Source organism: Microcaecilia unicolor, chromosome 1 (assembly GCF_901765095.1).
Source record: "Microcaecilia unicolor chromosome 1, aMicUni1.1, whole genome shotgun sequence".
Lineage (NCBI taxonomy): Eukaryota > Metazoa > Chordata > Amphibia > Gymnophiona > Siphonopidae > Microcaecilia > Microcaecilia unicolor.
The window spans coordinates 160,564,439-160,582,612 of record NC_044031.1 but is presented as its reverse complement, the minus strand read 5'-3'; the positions used below and the strand labels follow the sequence as shown (position 1 = coordinate 160,582,612).

At 43.2% G+C, this 18,174-nt stretch overlaps 1 protein-coding gene across 1 annotated transcript in view; it reads right to left on the bottom strand.

The window, feature by feature from the left end:
* DNAH11 (dynein axonemal heavy chain 11) overlaps positions 1-18,174 on the bottom strand; it is a 708,797-nt gene that overhangs the window by 307,120 nt on the left and 383,503 nt on the right. Inside the window, exons 51-53 of the mRNA XM_030201723.1 lie at positions 17,564-17,687; positions 13,025-13,167; positions 3,923-4,084 (exon numbers count right to left, since the gene is read on the bottom strand). Of these exons, the coding sequence (XP_030057583.1) occupies positions 3,923-4,084; positions 13,025-13,167; positions 17,564-17,687 (429 nt within the window). The remainder of the gene's footprint in view (positions 1-3,922; positions 4,085-13,024; positions 13,168-17,563; positions 17,688-18,174) is intronic.

The window sequence follows — 18,174 nt, the reverse complement described above, 5'->3', positions numbered from 1 at the left end:
CATCGGTCACCACAAAGCACAATAGAAAAGTGAGGAACAGAATAACCAGATATGGCAACTATGACACAGGTTAAATAAGAACAAATTACTAGCTAGGGATGTGCTTTCATTAACTTGCATTTGGTTCAGAAATTTTACTGTATAACGAATGAGCCTTAAATTGACTTTGTGTACGTAAGCCAAATTTTACACAATTAGTTTCCCAAACAAATTACAAAAGCAGGAAAATTGGCAACATTTCTGAAATTTCTTTGAGAAAAAAAACAACAACATTTTTTTTGCCAGGCACATGTCTACTGGCTCACCTTTAGCAAATGTTAAGTACCATTTAATCTTTGAGTTCTACAAGAAATAAAGAAAAAAATCAAGGCAAAACTACTCTTTCACTGAATAAACATTAGTGCCAAGACTGGCTTTCAAGAAGATACTCTGCCTGATCAAAGCAGGACAAACCCAAATAAATTATAGAAAGAAAGAAATCACTACAGCAAAAACAACAAACCCTCAAATAATACCTCCACACCCCTACCCATCAAACAACTTGTCCCCTCTTCACAGCAGCCTACTTCAGGGTAATTCAACCCTCTGCTCCTAAAGACTGTTAAGTGCTAATTACCGTGATAGTTTTCGGTACAGAAAAAATTTAATTGTGCTTGTTAGCATTAAAGGGGTCTGTGCTGGGACCGCAGCTTTTAAACATATTTATAAATGAACTAGAGATGGGAATAACTAGAGAAGTAATTATGGGGCACTTTTACAGAGTGGCAGTAAGGCTTACCAGTCACTCTTCCAGGACTACAACCGGTAGTAGTCCTGTCCCGAGCATGTGCCATTTCCAGGATGGCAGTAAGGGCGCCCTGCCACATGGCTACGCAGTAAGAGTTATCTCACCGCATGGCCATTTTTTTTGGCTTTTATCGGTTGGCACAAGGTAAAAACAGCCTCCGCTGCTAGCGCAGGGCCCTTTTTCCCACAGCTTGGTAAAAGGACCCCTACATTTGCGATGATACAAAATTATTCAAAGTTGTTAAATTGTAAGATTGCTGTGAAAGATTGCAAGAGGATCTTATGAGACTGGGCATCCAAATGGCAGATAACATTTAATATGCGCAAGTGCAAAGTGATGCCTGTGGGAAAGAGGAACCCAAACTATAGCTACGTGATGCAAGGTTCCACATTAGGGAAAGGGAAATGGGACTTGATATATCGCCTTTCTGTGGTATTTTGCAACTACATTCAAAGCGGTTTACATATATACAGGTACTTATTTTGTATCTGGGGCAATGGAGGGTTAAGTGACTTGCCCATGGTCACAAGGAGCTGCAGTGGGAATTGAACCAAGTTCTCCAGGATCAAAGTCCGCTGCACTAACCACTAGGCTCCACTCCAGGAGTCACCGACCAGGAAAAAGATCTAGGTGTCATCAATGATTTTGAAACCATCAGCTCAGTGTGCAGCGGCAGCTAAGAAAGCAAATAGAATGATAGGTATTATTAGGAAAGGAATGTAAAACAAAAATGAGAATGTTATAATGCCTTTGTATCGCTCCATGGTGCGACCGCACCTCGATTACTGTGTGCGGTTCTGGTCACCACATCTCAAAAAAGATATAGTGGAATTAGAAAAAGTACAGAGAAGGGTGATGAAAATGATAAAGGGGATGGGACAGCTTCCCTATGAGGAAAGGCTAATGTGCCTATGGCTCTTCAGCTTGGAGAAAATGATAGAGGTCTATAAAATAATGAGTGGAATAGAATGGATGGACGTGAATTGCTTGTTCACTTTTTCCAAAAATACTAGGACTAGGAGGCACTCAATGAAGCTAGTAAGTAGTAAATTCAGGGCTTTTTTTGAGGGGGTACTTGGGGGTACTGAGTACTGGCACCTTTTCCATTGTCTGCTAAAATTGATGCAGGGTCCACAAGTTTTAATGAAAGAGCGCAGGCTCTACACACCAATTCTGTCTTGTCATAGATTCTGTGACTGGTTGCAGGGGGGCCTGGCTATTGTGGGGGTGGGTCCCTCAGTGATCACCCCACCCCTGAAGGGTGGCCTGGCATTTGAGTACCGGCACCTTTTTTGCTAGAAAAAACGCACTTAGTAAATTTAAAACAATCAGAGAAAATATTTATTCACCTAACGTGTAGTTAAACTCTGGAATTCATTGCCAGAGAATGTGGTAAAAGCAGTTAGCTTAGCAGGGTTTAAAGACGTTTTGGATAACTTCCTAAAAGAAAAGTCCATAAGCCATTATTAAGATGGACTTGGGGAAAATCCACTGCTTATTTCTAGGATGAGCAGCAAAAAATCTATTTCCGTTTTGGGATTTTGCCAGGTGCTTGTGACCTGGATAGGCCACTGTTGGAAACATGATATTGGGGTTGATGGACATTTGGCCTGTCCCAGTATGGCAATGCTGATGTTCTTATGCTCTTATTTTACATTATAAATACTAAGCTGAAGGTTTTTGAGAAAGATTGAGAAAGTTAATGTGCCTATCTATATATGATGGCAAGACCCAGCACATTATGTTTATCTCCTGCCTAGATAAGTCTGTATTTGAGGAGGGGAAGGAAGTGTTATTTCTAGAACTTTATAATTTATTTGTGATCATTCATAGTGATCAGGGCTATAGAAAGGCATTTTTGGCACTCAGAGGAAGGATGCCCTTTAGATATCTTCCCTTTAAAATATAAAATTTGACATTATTCATGACAAGTTTTAGAAGCTATTAACAATTTAGTTTAATAAATGCATATATCACTCCTCCCCTGCCCTCCCCAGCAAAAAAAAAAAAAAATCTGGCATTTTTGTAAGAAAGTTTCCCTGCTACAATCATTCTTATAGAAACTCTGAAAATTCTGCTAAACCGAGGGGCCCTTTTACAAAGGCATGTGCAGCATGCACCTAAACAAGACTACCCACAGGCTACCGCGCCCCCTGGTGGTAATTTGGCATGCACCTGCCTGGATGATTTATTTATTTCTTCCCACGCATGTCATTTCCAGCAGTAATCGGCAGTTGGTGCGCACCGACCGGTCACTGCGCGTGTAGCACGTGAGCCCTTACCGCTAGATCAATGGGTAGCATTAAGGGCTCAGGCTAGTTTTGGATGTGCACCGGTTTCAGTTTTACCACATGCCCTTTTCCCGTCCCATTAAAAAAAAAGCCCTTTTTTTTACAGATGGGGTAAAAACTGGCCCGGCGGGCGGCCAATACACGCACCTACACTACCACAGGTCACTTTTTACCACAGCTTAGTAAAAGGACCCTTGAGTTATTTAGCAACTCTTCCTATAGGATTTTTGCTCACCTCAAGGGTCATCAGACTGTGAAATTAGCACCCTTCACCATCCTATTATTAAAATTGCTAGCTGTTCTCAGTCACCTGACCTTCAAAGTGGAATCAGAGTTGAAAGAGTTCAGAAAGATTACACCTTAATCAAATAAAGTTTGAGGGACCTCAGTCTGGCATTTCCAGGTTCACTTCTGTTTGTGTTTTTTTTTTTCTTTTTTGTTGCAACACCCTACATGATCTACATCCACATTTATAAACACATGGCAAATGTGAGGACTTGAACATCTCTTTTTGATGACTAGCATGCTGAAAACATTTCAAACATACAAAACCAGAGGCAGTTACATGACCTCATAAGTCAATAAAGTACCAAAAAAATTCACACAGTTTGGCTGTTCTGAGTATTTACTGCTACTGTACTCAACAAGAATTTCAAGGGAATCTGGGAATGGATGCAACGAGATTATAACTTAAATCAGATCTTAAATATCTTTCTTGAGGAAGTGTGGGAAACGTGAATTGTTATAAGCTTTTTGAATTATTGATCTTTCAGGAACTGGTTTGTCTTTTTTTTTTTTGGGGGGGGGGGGGGGGGTTATGATTGACAAGCTAAAAATTCTGTACCTGAATCCCCTCAGTCTCCTCAATGAACCTCCTGCTGACGGACTGCAGGGCCTCCTGTGGCCACTCTTGAAACCAGTCAATAGCTGTGCAGTTAACTATGGCTGGGAACTTCCGAGCTCTCACTCGCAGTGTGGAGCCAACTGGAGAGAAACACAGAATGATCTGCAGAGACAAAGACAGGAGGGGGAAAAGAGAGGGCAAAGAATTACACAGTAAGTTCAGAGGATCAAAGAAAGAAATGCAGCCAACCATGGCAATGAGCCATCCCAAGTGGATTTACAAAGAGGAACAAGTAAAATCAAACTTGGAGACTGATAGAGCTCAAATCTAAACTGTAATTTTTTTGGTGAGGGGAGGGGGGGGGAGGGAGAGGTTTTGCAGTGCATTCCAAAATTTGATATATTTTAAACATCTTACATTTAGACTATTGACTTTCTTTGAAAAGGAAAATATCTTTGATGTATACGAAACAGACAGTGCATGACAGTTTATTGTTATTTTACCCTCCTGAGTTATCCACATAAAAGAGCTGGTGAAAAGCAATGAATTGCTAATTTTCAAACAGAAAGCACCCACAGTCTCTCTCCTTCTCTGAAAATCAGTGTGAAGTATTCACATTCACAGACAGATGATCAAAAGCCCGCACTGTTCCAAACAGCGCTCTAAAAATAGCGCTGGAACAGTGCGGGGCATTATTAGACCTATGATCAGAGATAACTGCATGTAAATTTAAGAACGCAATTCTCTCTGATCATGGGGTAAAAGTGCGGGAGAACTGTGCCTGAGTTTCTCCCTTATATGGTGTGAAGCCCTACCCAGCGCATCCCAGGATACACTGGGCAGTGCTGGGTGCTGCCATTTTGTGGCGTCGAAGGAAGAGGAGGGAGGCAGGCTACCTCCCTCCTCCAACCCAAGGTAGGGGGTGAAAGGAGGGGGGTGGGTGGGGATTCACACTGGACCACCAGGGACCCTTGCCAATGCTGGGGGGAGGCTGGAGACCCACCGGATATCCAGCCCTCCCTGAACTGTGTCGGGGGGGGGGGGGGGGGGGGGTTGGTCGCCCACTGGGCCAACCAGGGACTTTTTTTTTTAAATGATGAGGGGAGCTAGGGGTATCCAGCCCTTCCTGAACCTGGGGGTGGGGGTACCGGAGGTCCACTAAACCTCCAGCTCCCTGTTGCTGGGGGGGGGGGGCGGAGTTGGGTTTGCTTTGTTGGGGGGAATGGGGGCCTGCTAGCATGCAAATGCATGCTGGACAGGGCTCACCATTCCTTCCCAATGGTCTGCAAACCCTAATGCCAGCTCGGAGCTGGTGTAGGCTTTGCCGTGGCCAGCGACCCAATCTTTGGCGCACTGGTCGCTGATCATTGGGGATGAATATGTTTAGTCCTGTTTTGCATGCATTTGCATGCTAGTTGCGTTCAGAGCCCTCGAGTGCATTGTTTCACGCGCTCAGGAACTCTGATCATGGGGCGGTAACAAGCGCCAGTGCTAGTTTGGTGTCAACAGCCTCTAGCGCCGGTGTTTGCTTCTGATCATCCCCCTTTCAGTGTGCTTGCATATCTTACAAGTATGTAGACTATTAGAGAAATGGCCCCTCAACATCTTGTTTCACAATTTATTTTTTTTCTGGCTTACTACGAATCATCTATGGCACACATTAAAAAAAAAAACCCATAGCAAAGAAGTATTTTGAAACTCCTACAAATTATCTGCCCAAATTTTCAGTTGAGCAGACCACTAATGGAAAGCCACTTTTCGCCCCAATAATTCAAAATAATCAAAAGTGTCAGACAAAAACATTTTCCAGAATGCATCTTCAGATAACCAAATTTTATGAAACACTTTTCAGAAAAAAATTTCTCTGTTGGAAAAAATTCTGATTTACATTTAAGTAGGATCAGAAAATTATGTGCATTGAATCTGAAAACGTGGTCATGTTTTGGGAAGCCACACAAACCTTTTTGAAAAAGCATTTTTGGAAAACAGTTTTCCAGATTATTCTAAATGAAAAGCATTTGAATTATAGTGCAAACTTCCAGTGTTATACCCTAATGTACATCTTAAATGGCTTCTTTAAACAACTGTAGGTAGGGAAATAGTCATTTCAAAATAATTCGTTTACCGTTTAGGATTCATATATCAGTAGTCTTTCACTGAGCCTTCTGCCTCTAAAATCACGCTTCACCCCTCTCATTTGAAGATTCATTTCTATTTCTATTATTTACTTAAAGACTCTTCAATAAAAATTGCAAGTAACATAAAACATATTTATATAAAACAATCTACAAAATACATAAACATCATTAAAAGCAGCAAATTCACCACTCATAAATATAAAATGCCATATAAACTTCTAACAAAACCCACTTATCTATGGGGCCCTTATCCAAACCACACTTGTCACAGATCAAAAGGGCACAATCACACCACTAGGAAGTGCTCAGCAGAGAAGGGATACTGTCTCCAAGGTCTTCATAAGCACCTATTTCATAAAAGCACATAGGTGCCTATAAGGCCCTTTTACAGAGAATGGAGAGATTGGAATTGAGATGTCTAGGTTGAGACATCTCAATTCCAATCTCTCCATTCTCTGTATTCCATCAGTATTTTAGAAAAGGCTCTACCAATGCACAGCCAGATGGTTTGGTGGGGCCTGGTTCCCAACAGCCCTCACACTCTTCCAAAGACTCTGTATCACCAGATCCCAAAGAACCTATGCAAGTGGGCCACTCTCCTATTTCGGAGCAAGAGAGGCATCAACACCAAACCTTGAATCTGTGTTTATATTGTGGAGAGAAGGGTCACTACGCCCTCAAATGCCCCAAGAAGTTGGGAAACTTTCAGGCCTAGCCCTAGCTGGGGAAACAGCACTAAATCCGCTCTCCAGGCTTCCCTGCACTCAATTTCTGGTCCTGGCATCATTGGACCTGGGTCAGGAGGTCAAGAGCACTGAGGCCTTTACTGACTCAGGAGCCAGTGGGAACCTTATTGATGAAGCTCTAGTGCATCATTTCAAGATTCCCACTCAAGAATAAACTAAGGCCATTTCGGTTTCCTCCATCTACAGGAACATCCAGGGGCATCTCAGATCCAAAACTGTGCCCCCCCCCCCCCCCACACCTGAGAAACGGGGCTTTTCACAAAGAGGCCATCATTTTCAATGTCCTTCAGACCTCTGTCAATACCATTGTCTTAGGTCAAGAAGCACTGTCCTAGTATAGGCTGGGAGAATGTGGAACTGACTGCATGGAGTGCTACCCGTCACCAACGCTGCTTAGATACTGTACCTCCCACTGTTACTCTAGCCATGACTGACATAAGTTGCTCAGGTATGCTCCCATCAGCATACACAGCCTATGCTGATGTATTTTCCAAGAAACACTCTGAAGAGCTCCCTCCTCACTGGGAGTATGATTGCCCTATTGATCTCCTCCCAGGCAAGATGCCACCTCAAGGAAGGGTTTATCCTCTTTCTGTCCCAGAGACTCAGGTCATGTTGGATTATATTGCAGAGAATTTAAAGAAAGGGTTTATTCGCCCTTCTACCTCACCGGCTGGAGCAGGATTTTTCTTTGTGGGGAAAAAAGATGGCATCATTTGCCCATGAATTGACTACCGGGGACTTAATGCCATCATGGTGAAGAACAGATACCTACTCCCGCTAATCTCTGAGCTTTTTGACCATCTTCAGGGGGCCCAGGTCTTTATCAAGTTGGACTTGAGAGGGGCATATAACTTGATATGTATTAAAGAGGGAGATGAATGGAAAACTGCCTTCAATATGAGAGATGGCCACTATGAATATTTGGTTATGTTATTTGACCTGGCTAATGCCCCAGCTGTCTTCCAGAACTTTGTAAATGACATCTTCCAAAACCTCTTACAGAGCTGTGTTCTAGTCTACCTAGATGATATCCTGATATTCTTCAGGACATTGGTCCAACATCATGAACAAGTGAAATTAGTCCTGCAACATTTGTAGGAGAACCAACTTTACACGAAACTGGAAAAGTGCACGTTTGAGCAGACGGAGCTCCCCTTTTCAGATTCTATTATTTCGTATCAGGGCCTCAAGATGGATCCTGCCAAGCTGTCTGGTATCCGTGAATGGCTTTGCCCCCAAAGGTGTAAAGCACTGCAACGTTTCCTAGGCTTTGCTAATTATTATCACCAATTTATCCAGAATTACTCCTCAGTAGTGGCTCTGTTCACTGCCTTTACCCAAAGGGAGGCTAATACCCAGGAGTGGCCCCAGGAAGCGCTTCAAGCATTTGAAGAATGCCTTTACCTCAGCACCTATACTCCAGCATCCTGATCCTGAAAAGACTTTCTATGTGGAGGTAGATGCTTCCTCCATCGAGGCCCGGGCTATTCTCTCTCAGGCCGACAAAGTGGGTAAGATGTTACCTTGTGCCTTCTTATCTAGGAAATTTTTCCCAACGGAGAACTATGCCACAGGTGACCGGGAACTATTGGCCATCAAGATGGCTTTGGAGGAGTGGCATCATCTTCTCGAAGGAGCCAGACATCCCTTGATCATAAGAACCTACTTTATTTACAGGAAGCTCAATAGCTTAATCCCCAGCAGGTTCAATGGTCCTTGTTCTCTGTTTGTTTTGATTTCCTGGTTGTCTTTCGCCCAGCTGAGAAGAATCTCCAGGCCGACGCTCTCTCTCGGTCATTTCCACATTCCAAAGAGACTCCTGAGTTCCAGTATGTCATAGATCGTGCTAAAATTCTTGTTGCAACATTTACACCGATTCCACCTGGCAAGACGGTTGTTCCCATGTGCCACCGGGACACGGTGCTGATATGGGGACATGAGTCCGAGGTGGTTGGACATCCCGGTATTTAGAAGACACTGGAATTCATTTCTTGGACATACTGGTGGCCAAGCATAAAGAAGGATGTGGCCAATTTTGTGGGTTCTTGTCCTGTCTGTGTCCACCACATGCCCTCTCACTCTCAGCCTTGGGGCCTTCTTCAACCCCTCCCAATCCCTGAAAAACCTTGTACCCACATAGCTATGGATTTCATAACTCCCTGATTCTGCTGGGTTTTCCACTATTTGGGTGGTCATTGACCGATTCTCGAAGCTGCCACATTTCATTCCATTACCTGGGTTTGGCACACCATTTTCTCAAGGAAATCTTTCGTCTCCATGGGTTACCTGCATCTATTGCGTCTGACTGTAGAGTTCAGTTTACATCCAAGTTTTGGCAGAGTTTATGTAAATCCCTGCATATTACCCAGAACTTTACATCTGGCTACCATCCGCAAACCAATGACCTAACCGAACCGAGTGAACCAGATCCTAAAGACCTTCCTGCGTAGCTACATATTGGTTCAGCAAAAATGACTGGTCTCAATTATTACCCTGGGCTGAGTTCAGCTATAATAATAACGTGAGCAAGTCCTCCGGAATGTTTCCATTCCAGGTTGTTTTTAGATGACACCCTAAGATACCTCTGCCTATAGCTAATACAGTTGCGGTATTGCCCGCCAAAGCAGCCACCATATCTTTACATGAACAGTGGAAGAAGACAGAGAGACTTTTGACACAAGTGACGGAATGTTACAAAAGGCAGGCTGATAAGAAGAGATGCCTTGCGCCTCGATTTCAGCCTGGAGATCTGCTTTGGCTATCCACTCGAAATTTATGAATGAAAATTCCCCCTACTAAGTTTGCATCCAGGTTTATTGGACCATATCAAGTAAGATTGCCACCTACATTACGGATGCAGAATATCTTCCATGTATCTCTCCTCAAGCCTGTGATACTGAATCTGAGGAAAAAGCCATCTATTCCTTATATAAATACATTAAGTACATAAGTGTTTCCATAGTGGGTCAGACTGAAGGTCCTTCAAGCCCAGTATCCTGTTTCCAACAGTGGCCAATGACACAAGCCCAGTATCCTGTTTCCAACAGTGGCCAATGACACAAAATTATTCAGGGTCGTCAAGTCGCAGGAGGAATGTGAATGATTACAGGAGGACCTTGTGAGACTGGGAGAATGGGCGTGCAAGTGGCAGATGAAGTTCAATGTTGACAAGTGCAAAGTGATGCATGTGGGTAAGAGGAACCCGAATTATAGCTACGTCTTGCAAGGTTCCGCGTTAGGAGTTACGGATCAAGAAAGGGATCTGGGTGTCGTCGTCGATGATACGCTGAAACCTTCTGCTCAGTGTGCTGCTGCGGCTAGGAAAGCGAATAGAATGTTGGGTGTTATTAGGAAGGGTATGGAGTCCAGGTGTGCGGATGTTATAATGCCGTTGTATCGCTCCATGGTGCGACCGCACCTGGAGTATTGTGTTCAGTACTGGTCTCCGTATCTCAAAAAAGATATAGTAGAATTGGAAAAGGTACAGCGAAGGGCGACGAAAATGATAGTGGGGATGGGACGACTTTCCTACGAAGAGAGGCTGAGAAGGCTAGGGCTTTTCAGCTTGGAGAAGAGACGGCTGAGGGGAGATATGATAGAAGTGTATAAAATAATGAGTGGAATGGATCGGGTGGATGTGAAGCGACTGTTCACGCTATCCAAAAATACTAGGACTAGAGGGCATGAGTTGAAGCTACAGTGTGGTAAATTTAAAACGAATCGGAGAAAATTTTTCTTCACCCAACGTGTAATTAGACTCTGGAATTCGTTGCCGGAGAACGTGGTACGGGCGGTTAGCTTGACGGAGTTTAAAAAGGGGTTAGATAGATTCCTAAAGGACAAGTCCATAGACCGCTATTAAATGGACTTGGAAAAATTCCGCATTTTTAGGTATAACTTGTCTGGAATGTTTTTACGTTTGGGGAGCGTGCCAGGTGCCCTTGACCTGGATTGGCCACTGTCGGTGACAGGATGCTGGGCTAGATGGACCTTTGGTCTTTCCCAGTATGGCACTACTTATGTACTTATGTACTTATGTCACAAGTACCTGACAAGATCCCAAAACAGTACAATACATTTTATGCTGCTTATTCTTCTGTAGTATCTGTATGAGGTTCGGGACATTTTGGACTCTAGGAAGGTCCACGGCAGACTTCAATATCTCACTGAATGGAAAGGCTATGGGCCTGAAGAGAATTCTTGGGAACCAGCATCTAGTGTTCATGCTCCCTTGCTAGTTAGAAGATTTAATCGCCTCTTTCCCCATAGTCCCAAACCAACAGCAGGTAGGAGGGGCCCTTTAGGAAGGGGTTACTGTCACGGTCAACACAGTACCCCCTTCGCGTTGGGGTACTGTGTGACACACCCTGCTGCTTCACACACTGCGCCCTGCTCCAGCCTGCCAACAGCTGTATGTGCTCGTATGGGGGAGGCTGGATTCAAGTTAACACTGCTCAGGACTGCCCCTCGCTGACATCACCCTGGGCTGCCTTCTGCTGTCACTGCTCTCTACCTCTTTGTCTTGCAACAGGTCATCCTGGTTCCAGTGTCCTGCACAGTGTCTTCTTCCAGCCCATTGTTTCCGCACAAGCTTCAGCTTCCAGCCCTGGTTCCAGCTTCCAGCACAAGCTTCAGCTTCCTGCCCTGGTTCCAGTTCCAACACAGATTCTGCTTCTAGTCCTGGTTCCAGCTCCTGCACAGTCTCAGCCTCCAGCACAGTTCCTGCTTCCAGTTCTGGTTTCAGCTCCCACATAGCCTCAGCTTCCAGCACAGCTCCTACCTCTAGTCCTGGTTTCAGTTCCAGCACACCTCCTGCTTCTAGTCCTGGTTCCAGTTCCAGCACAGCTCCTGCTTCCAGTCCTGGTTCCAGTTCCAGCACAGCTCCTGCTTCCAGTCCTGGTTCCAGTTCCAGCACAGCTCCTGCTTCCAGTCCTGGTTCAAGCTCCAGCACAGCTCCTGCTTCCATTCCTGGTTCAAGCTCCAGCACAGCTTCTGCTTCAAGCACAGTTTCAGCTTCCAATTCTGGGTACAGCCTCCTGCTTCCCTTGACGCCTCTACTGGAGCAATCCCTTCTGCATGTACTTGCCCACCGCTTGTTACAGCCTGTCTGTCCCTTGGGCAGGCAGGCAGTACTGTTCCACCGTGGTCCAGCTCACGCATCTTGAAATGCGACATGAACACTGGGCAGAAGATTTTAATAAATTGCTAACGATGACACCTAAATCCTTTTCCTTGGTGGTGACTCTTAATATGGATCTTAGCATCATGTAGCTATAATTTGGTTCATTCTTCCCAATGTACATCACTTTGAAATATGTGAAGCGTTGTTAAAAATAAAGGTATATAAGCAGTTGAATCAGAACAATACTTTGGAGAGACGGTTACAGATAACACCTATGTATAGCAGTGCTGTCCTCCCATGAGAAACTATTGATTGTATCTGTACTTTGGTAAGTAATAAAAAATTTGCTTTTGTCATACGTGGCCTTGGTCTTTCATCACTCCAAATTATGGATGGCTGGTACATAATAATTTGGGGTAGTGGTAAAAAGACTAGAATAAAACATTGGTGACGCTGATGTGGGGGGAAAGTAGGAATCCAAATATATTGCCCAAACATCTCTCACTTCTTAATGTATACAGCTCCTTTGGATTTCTGCACCCCAAATACATCACTCCACATTTCTTCACATTAAAGCCTAACTGCCAAGTATTAATCCAAGTTTTTATTTTTTGTAGATAACTTCTCATGCTTTCCATTCCCTTGGGGGGAGAAGGCCAACAACTATTTTCACTTTCATGCTTTTGTACACCACTTTGGGTAGTCAATAAATAAATAAATCACCATTTACCCAAGCAAATAATTCTGAAAATTGACCTCATCTCTGTGAACAAATTCTGAAAACTGAACATTTTATGAAAAAAATTGCTGTTTGTGCTGTAATCTCATATTTTTGCAAAAAGATTGGCCATACTTCTCACTTGCCTTAAAAGTCTGCATTGGTAAATAGGTTCAGTCCATATGCTATGGTATATCATTTCTACTGTCATGTCTGATACATAATGCATACAAATACAAACTATAAATGTATTATCGTTTTATTTCCCTTTTCATAACAACAAAATCTACACCCAATAAAACACCCTTCTTACAGTTATTCATATTATATATCTGCTTATAGTTTACAAAGCAATCACTGAGATTTTTGTCTTACTTTAAGCTGAAGTCGCACTCTATCCAAAAAGAACTTCCAGCAGTTTTCCTTAGTGTCATTCATGCCAAGACCCCGCACCTCACTTCGTATAGTGGAAATTATATTGTCTATATCGTCATCATTGAACAGATCCGCAACTTCTCCTAGAATAATAACAGAGATGAGAAAAAGGAAACAAAAACATTCTGTTTTATGTTTGCAAAATATAATCCAAAAGTATAATTTAATCTATGATGTGTTTTTTTTTAAAGCAGATTTTTTTTTATAGTTGATTGCATTTCATACAAGGTATCTGAAACCAATACAAACTGTGTGCATCATCAACACAATAAGAGGAATTTTCAGTCTTATATTGAAAGAAGAAAGAGAGTGAAATAGATTATCAAATAAAGGAAAACAATTCCCTTATTTGGCATACTGACCCCACCCACTGCATTACAGGGACAATGTGATGGGTCAGGTGCTGCCACTCCTGCCTCTGCTAAGGCAGAGGGAACTTCAGAGGTCTTGGGGGGGGGGGGGGGGTCAAGACGTGGAAAGATGGAAACCTAGACACCAGGGATTTAATTGTTTTAAGTTGGGGGAAGGGGGTTGGGTCAGGCGGGGGAAGGGACCACTAGACTAATATGGATTTTTATATTTTAATTTTGAGGGAAGATGGTTGTGTCAAAGAGGGAGGGTGGAGGGCCATCAGACACCAGAAATGGATGCAGAAAGCTATTAGGGGCAGAGGAGTCAGGCCAGTGAAAGAGATGGGGTGCCACTAGACACCCATTCCTCTTAACCAACCTTTCTACGCTGCCCTGGACCTTGTGAAACATTTCTTGTGTTGTGCGCATGTCATGAGCCTTTTTTTCTCTCTGCATTGCTGGGGAATTGGTAATCTCATTTGCCATTCATTTTACTGTAGTCTGAGACCATGTTTACCATGAAAGTTAACCACCACACTCAACCTCTTTTTGCATTGCTCTGCCAGTAATTTGCAAGTAAACCCCATTGTAAGTGCATGGTTTGGCTCGTGGTAGTTTTCTGCAACAGTCCCACTGTCATTTTTATAATATTCTTATTTTCTGGGTTTGAGTGTGAATTCCCATAACCTGAGAATGGAACATTTAGCATTTTAAGATCAATCTGCTATTATATTGCCTGTATAAATTTTGTAAATCAGAAGGAATGGGTGGGAAAGAGGCCCAAACAATATGGCAGCTGATATTTTTATCTATCTGCTTTTAGGGCACTGTTTATTGCACCTTCTTCTAAGAACATTTCAAGTACCTGAATCTCCATTAGAAATTCAGTACATTGCCATCTTATTTTTAACATTTTCTAGCATATTCTATGGGATGAGATCTCTGATTTATGCAGCTTTTTGGATGCCAAGTAATATTGTTGGTGATTCTGAATTGTATCTAGTACGTTGTATTGATACACTCTCTGTTCTGCAGTAGTTTGTGGTCCATTGTGGGTGAAGTTATGTCTGAAGGTACGGCAGTGTGTTTTTTGATAGAGAACTGTGTTGTACATTTAGGGTTACACTTTATTTTGTCACGAGATCTCTTTTTACAGTTTACACAGTAAACAAAGAAATGCTCATCTAGAGATACTCAGCATTTAGCATTTCTGTTCATGGTGTAAAAAAGATATGCTGGCCAGCTCCAGTGATATGTATGTTGCACACCTGTAAATTCTGAGGAACAGAGGCCTTTGCATTTATTCAAATGGCTGATTATAAAAGCTATACAAAACAATCATCCAAACAAACTTAGGGGGTTCTTTCACTAAACTGTGGTAAAAATAGGTCTTAGTGTGTCCTTATGCAGTTTTTCCACATGCAGTAGGACCATTTTACTGTGGCCATAAAAACCCTGATTTTCTATTATTTTTATTAATGGCCATACACTATTGTTGCCATTAGTGTGCGGCCATTTTTATAAATTACCACAGGAACACTTACCACCTCCAGTTTTGTAGGTGGTAAGGGCTCCTGCGTTATCCATATACTAACCAGTTAGTGCACAGTAATGTAGATACACTAACTAGTTAGTGCAGAAATGTCCACTCTCCAGCCCTGACGGGCCCCCTTGAAAAAAAAAATACCTAAAATTATTTAGCACATGACTAGCAGACACACGTTCAAAGACTTCCACGAGACGCTGTAGCACATCCCACAGTGGTCCATCTTTGCTGCATTAGGCACACTTTAGCACCTAATGCAGCTTTCTAAAAGGGCCCCTGAATTAACAGAATATTGCAAAACATTATGGGGGCAATTCTTCAACAGGGCACCTCCATTTAGGTGCTCCAGTAATGCGGGGTAATATTCTTTTCTGCTCTAGAACTCATTGCTGGAGGATGTTGTAAGAGCAGTTAGTGTATCTGGCTTTAAAAAAGGTTTGGACAGGTTCCTGGAGGAAAAGTCCATAGTCTGCTATTGAGACAGACATGGGGATGCTACTGCTTGCACTTGGATTGATAATATGGAATGCTGCTACTATTTGGGTTTCTGCCAGATATTTCTGACTGGGTTTGGCCACTGTTGGTAACAGGATACTGGGCTAGATGGACCACTGGTCTGAACCAGTATGGCTATTCTTATGGACACTTGGGTGCCCATCGGCCTTATTTTCGAAAGTGATGGGCACCCATATTTCAATCCAAATCGGGAGATGGGCGCCTTTCTTCGGTGGGTGCCCAAATCGGTATAATTGAAAGCCGATTTTGGGCGCCTCCAACTGCAATCTGTCGCTGGAACGAACAAAGTTGATGGGGGCATGTTGGAGGTGTGGTGAAGGCGGGACTGGGGCGTGTTTATCGGCTGAGCAGAGATGAGCGCCCTCGGCCGATAATGGAAAAAAGAAAGGCGTTTTTAGTGAGAAGTTTGGTCACTTTTTCTGGACCCTTTTTTCTCACGAACAAGTCCCCAAAAAGTACCCCAAATGTCCAGATGACCACCGGAGGGAATCGGGGATGACCTCCCCTGACTCCCCCAGTGGTCACTAACCCCCTCCCACCAAAAAAAAAAGAACTTAAAAAACTTTTTTTTTTGCCAGCCTGTATGCCAGCCTCAAATGTCATACCCAGCTCCATCACAGCAGTATGCAAATCCCTGGAGCAGCTGTTAGTGGGTGCAGTGCACTTCACCCAGGTGGGCCCAGGCCTATCCCCCTCTACCTGTTACACTTGAGGTGGTAAATGGGAGCGCTGCAAACCCCCCCCCCCAAAACCCACTGTACCCACATCTAGGTGCCCCCCTTCGGCCATAAGGGCTATGGTAATGGTGTAAAGTTGTGGGCAGTGGGTTTTGGGGAGGATTTGAGGGGCTCAGCACCCAAAGGAAGGGAGCTATGGACTTGGGAGGTATTTTACTTTTTAAAAAATTGTTACAAGTGCCCCCTAGGGTGCCCGGTTGGTGTCCTGGCATGTGAGGGGGACCAGTGCACTACGAATCCTGGGCCCCTCCCACGACAAAACGCCTTGTATTTGTTCGTTTTTGAGCTGGGCGCCTTCGGTTTCCAATATCGCTGAAAAACGAAAACGCCCAGCTCAAATCCGCACACATCCGATGCATTTGCCCGGCACAAACCGTATTATATGGTCTGTCCTGTCCCTTCACGTACCCGTTCTCGGACACAGATGCCCATGGAGATGGGCGTTCACATTCGATTATGCCCCTCCACATGTCTTTTTAGAACACTAGTATAAATCCGGTATCTACGTTTCTAGATTTGTGTGCCCTCATTTACACCTGCCATAGAGCTGATGTAAATGGGGGCATCTATATGTAGCGGGCACAAATGCAGCTAACAGTATTCTGTAAGTTGTCAGCTTAAATGTCAGCCCTACCTATGGCCTCACCCATGTGAATGCTCCTTACAAATAAGCACTATGCCATTTGTGCACACATTTGCAGAATACCAATTAGGTGCCCTATAGGCATTTTCAAAGGTAAGTGTATACTTAGGCAGGAAACATCAGTATTCTGTACATTTAGGTATGCAATTGGAATGGAAATGTAAACAATTTGCCCCTTATACAACTACAAAAATTATTTTATTTCCTCTTGCTTAAATATTCTTTGATTTTGAATGCACCCCCCTTTTTTTTCACTCTATTACATACACTCCAGATGTCTCAAGTTACCCTTGCTGGCTCCAAGGATTCAAGTACATTTTCTTCTAAGCAAACCGGTTCTCATATCATCCTATAACTAACAGGAGACACTACAGGATTGGTAGGGGTACTCTTCTTCCCCAATCAACAGATCCTAACAGACCAATCAAACAGCAAATTCAAACTTGAGTCTGTCATTTGCAGCATTGCAACTCTATGGCTGAGCCATGTGTAGGCTTAACAGCCTCTTTAAAGGTCAACACTTCTTCCCAGAGAATATGTGAAATATGGTTCAGGTTAGTCAGGCCTTTTTTAACAATTTGTCGAAGCAAACATCTCAAAGACAAATTATCCCTTTTAAAGTTCACTGTAACCACAGATAATTTGTCACTGGGAAAGATCTTTCAAGAAATGTGTTGATCTAATCACCTGATGCCAACAAGTCATTAATCAGCACGAGAAAGCGCTCATCTGGAACCTGGGCATCTGTCAGCAAAAACACAGTGGGCATGTTCTTGGCTCCAGTCTTGATGTACAGATTGGCAAGATCAGACTGTAAGAAAAGAAGGTGATCATTCATATTTTGTTAAAATGTTTATGCAGAGAAAATAAAACAATATGCAACTTTATATAGCTGTTTCTATCTGCCTCATTCTATTTATATCTACTTTGTTCAATGCATCTTTGCATTTTGATTTTTAGCTGCAATGAAGAAAACCTAGTATTTGGAATAGAAGTGTATCAGAAAGGCAAACAGGCATATATAATCAATGACCTTCCTAAATCATCTCTACCTAACCTACTGAAAACTGATATATAATAAAGCTGTGCCAAGGGGCTCCTACAGAAGCTCTTATTTTATCACTTTTATAAGCACCAGGTATTGCAGACATACAACAGTATCATACTATCATGGAGTAGAGGAGTTGCCTAGTGGTTAGAGCACCGGTCCTGCAAGCCAGAGGTGGCCAGTTCAAATCCCACTGCTACTCATTGTGATCTTGGGCAAGTCACTTAACCCTCCACTGCCTCAGGTACAA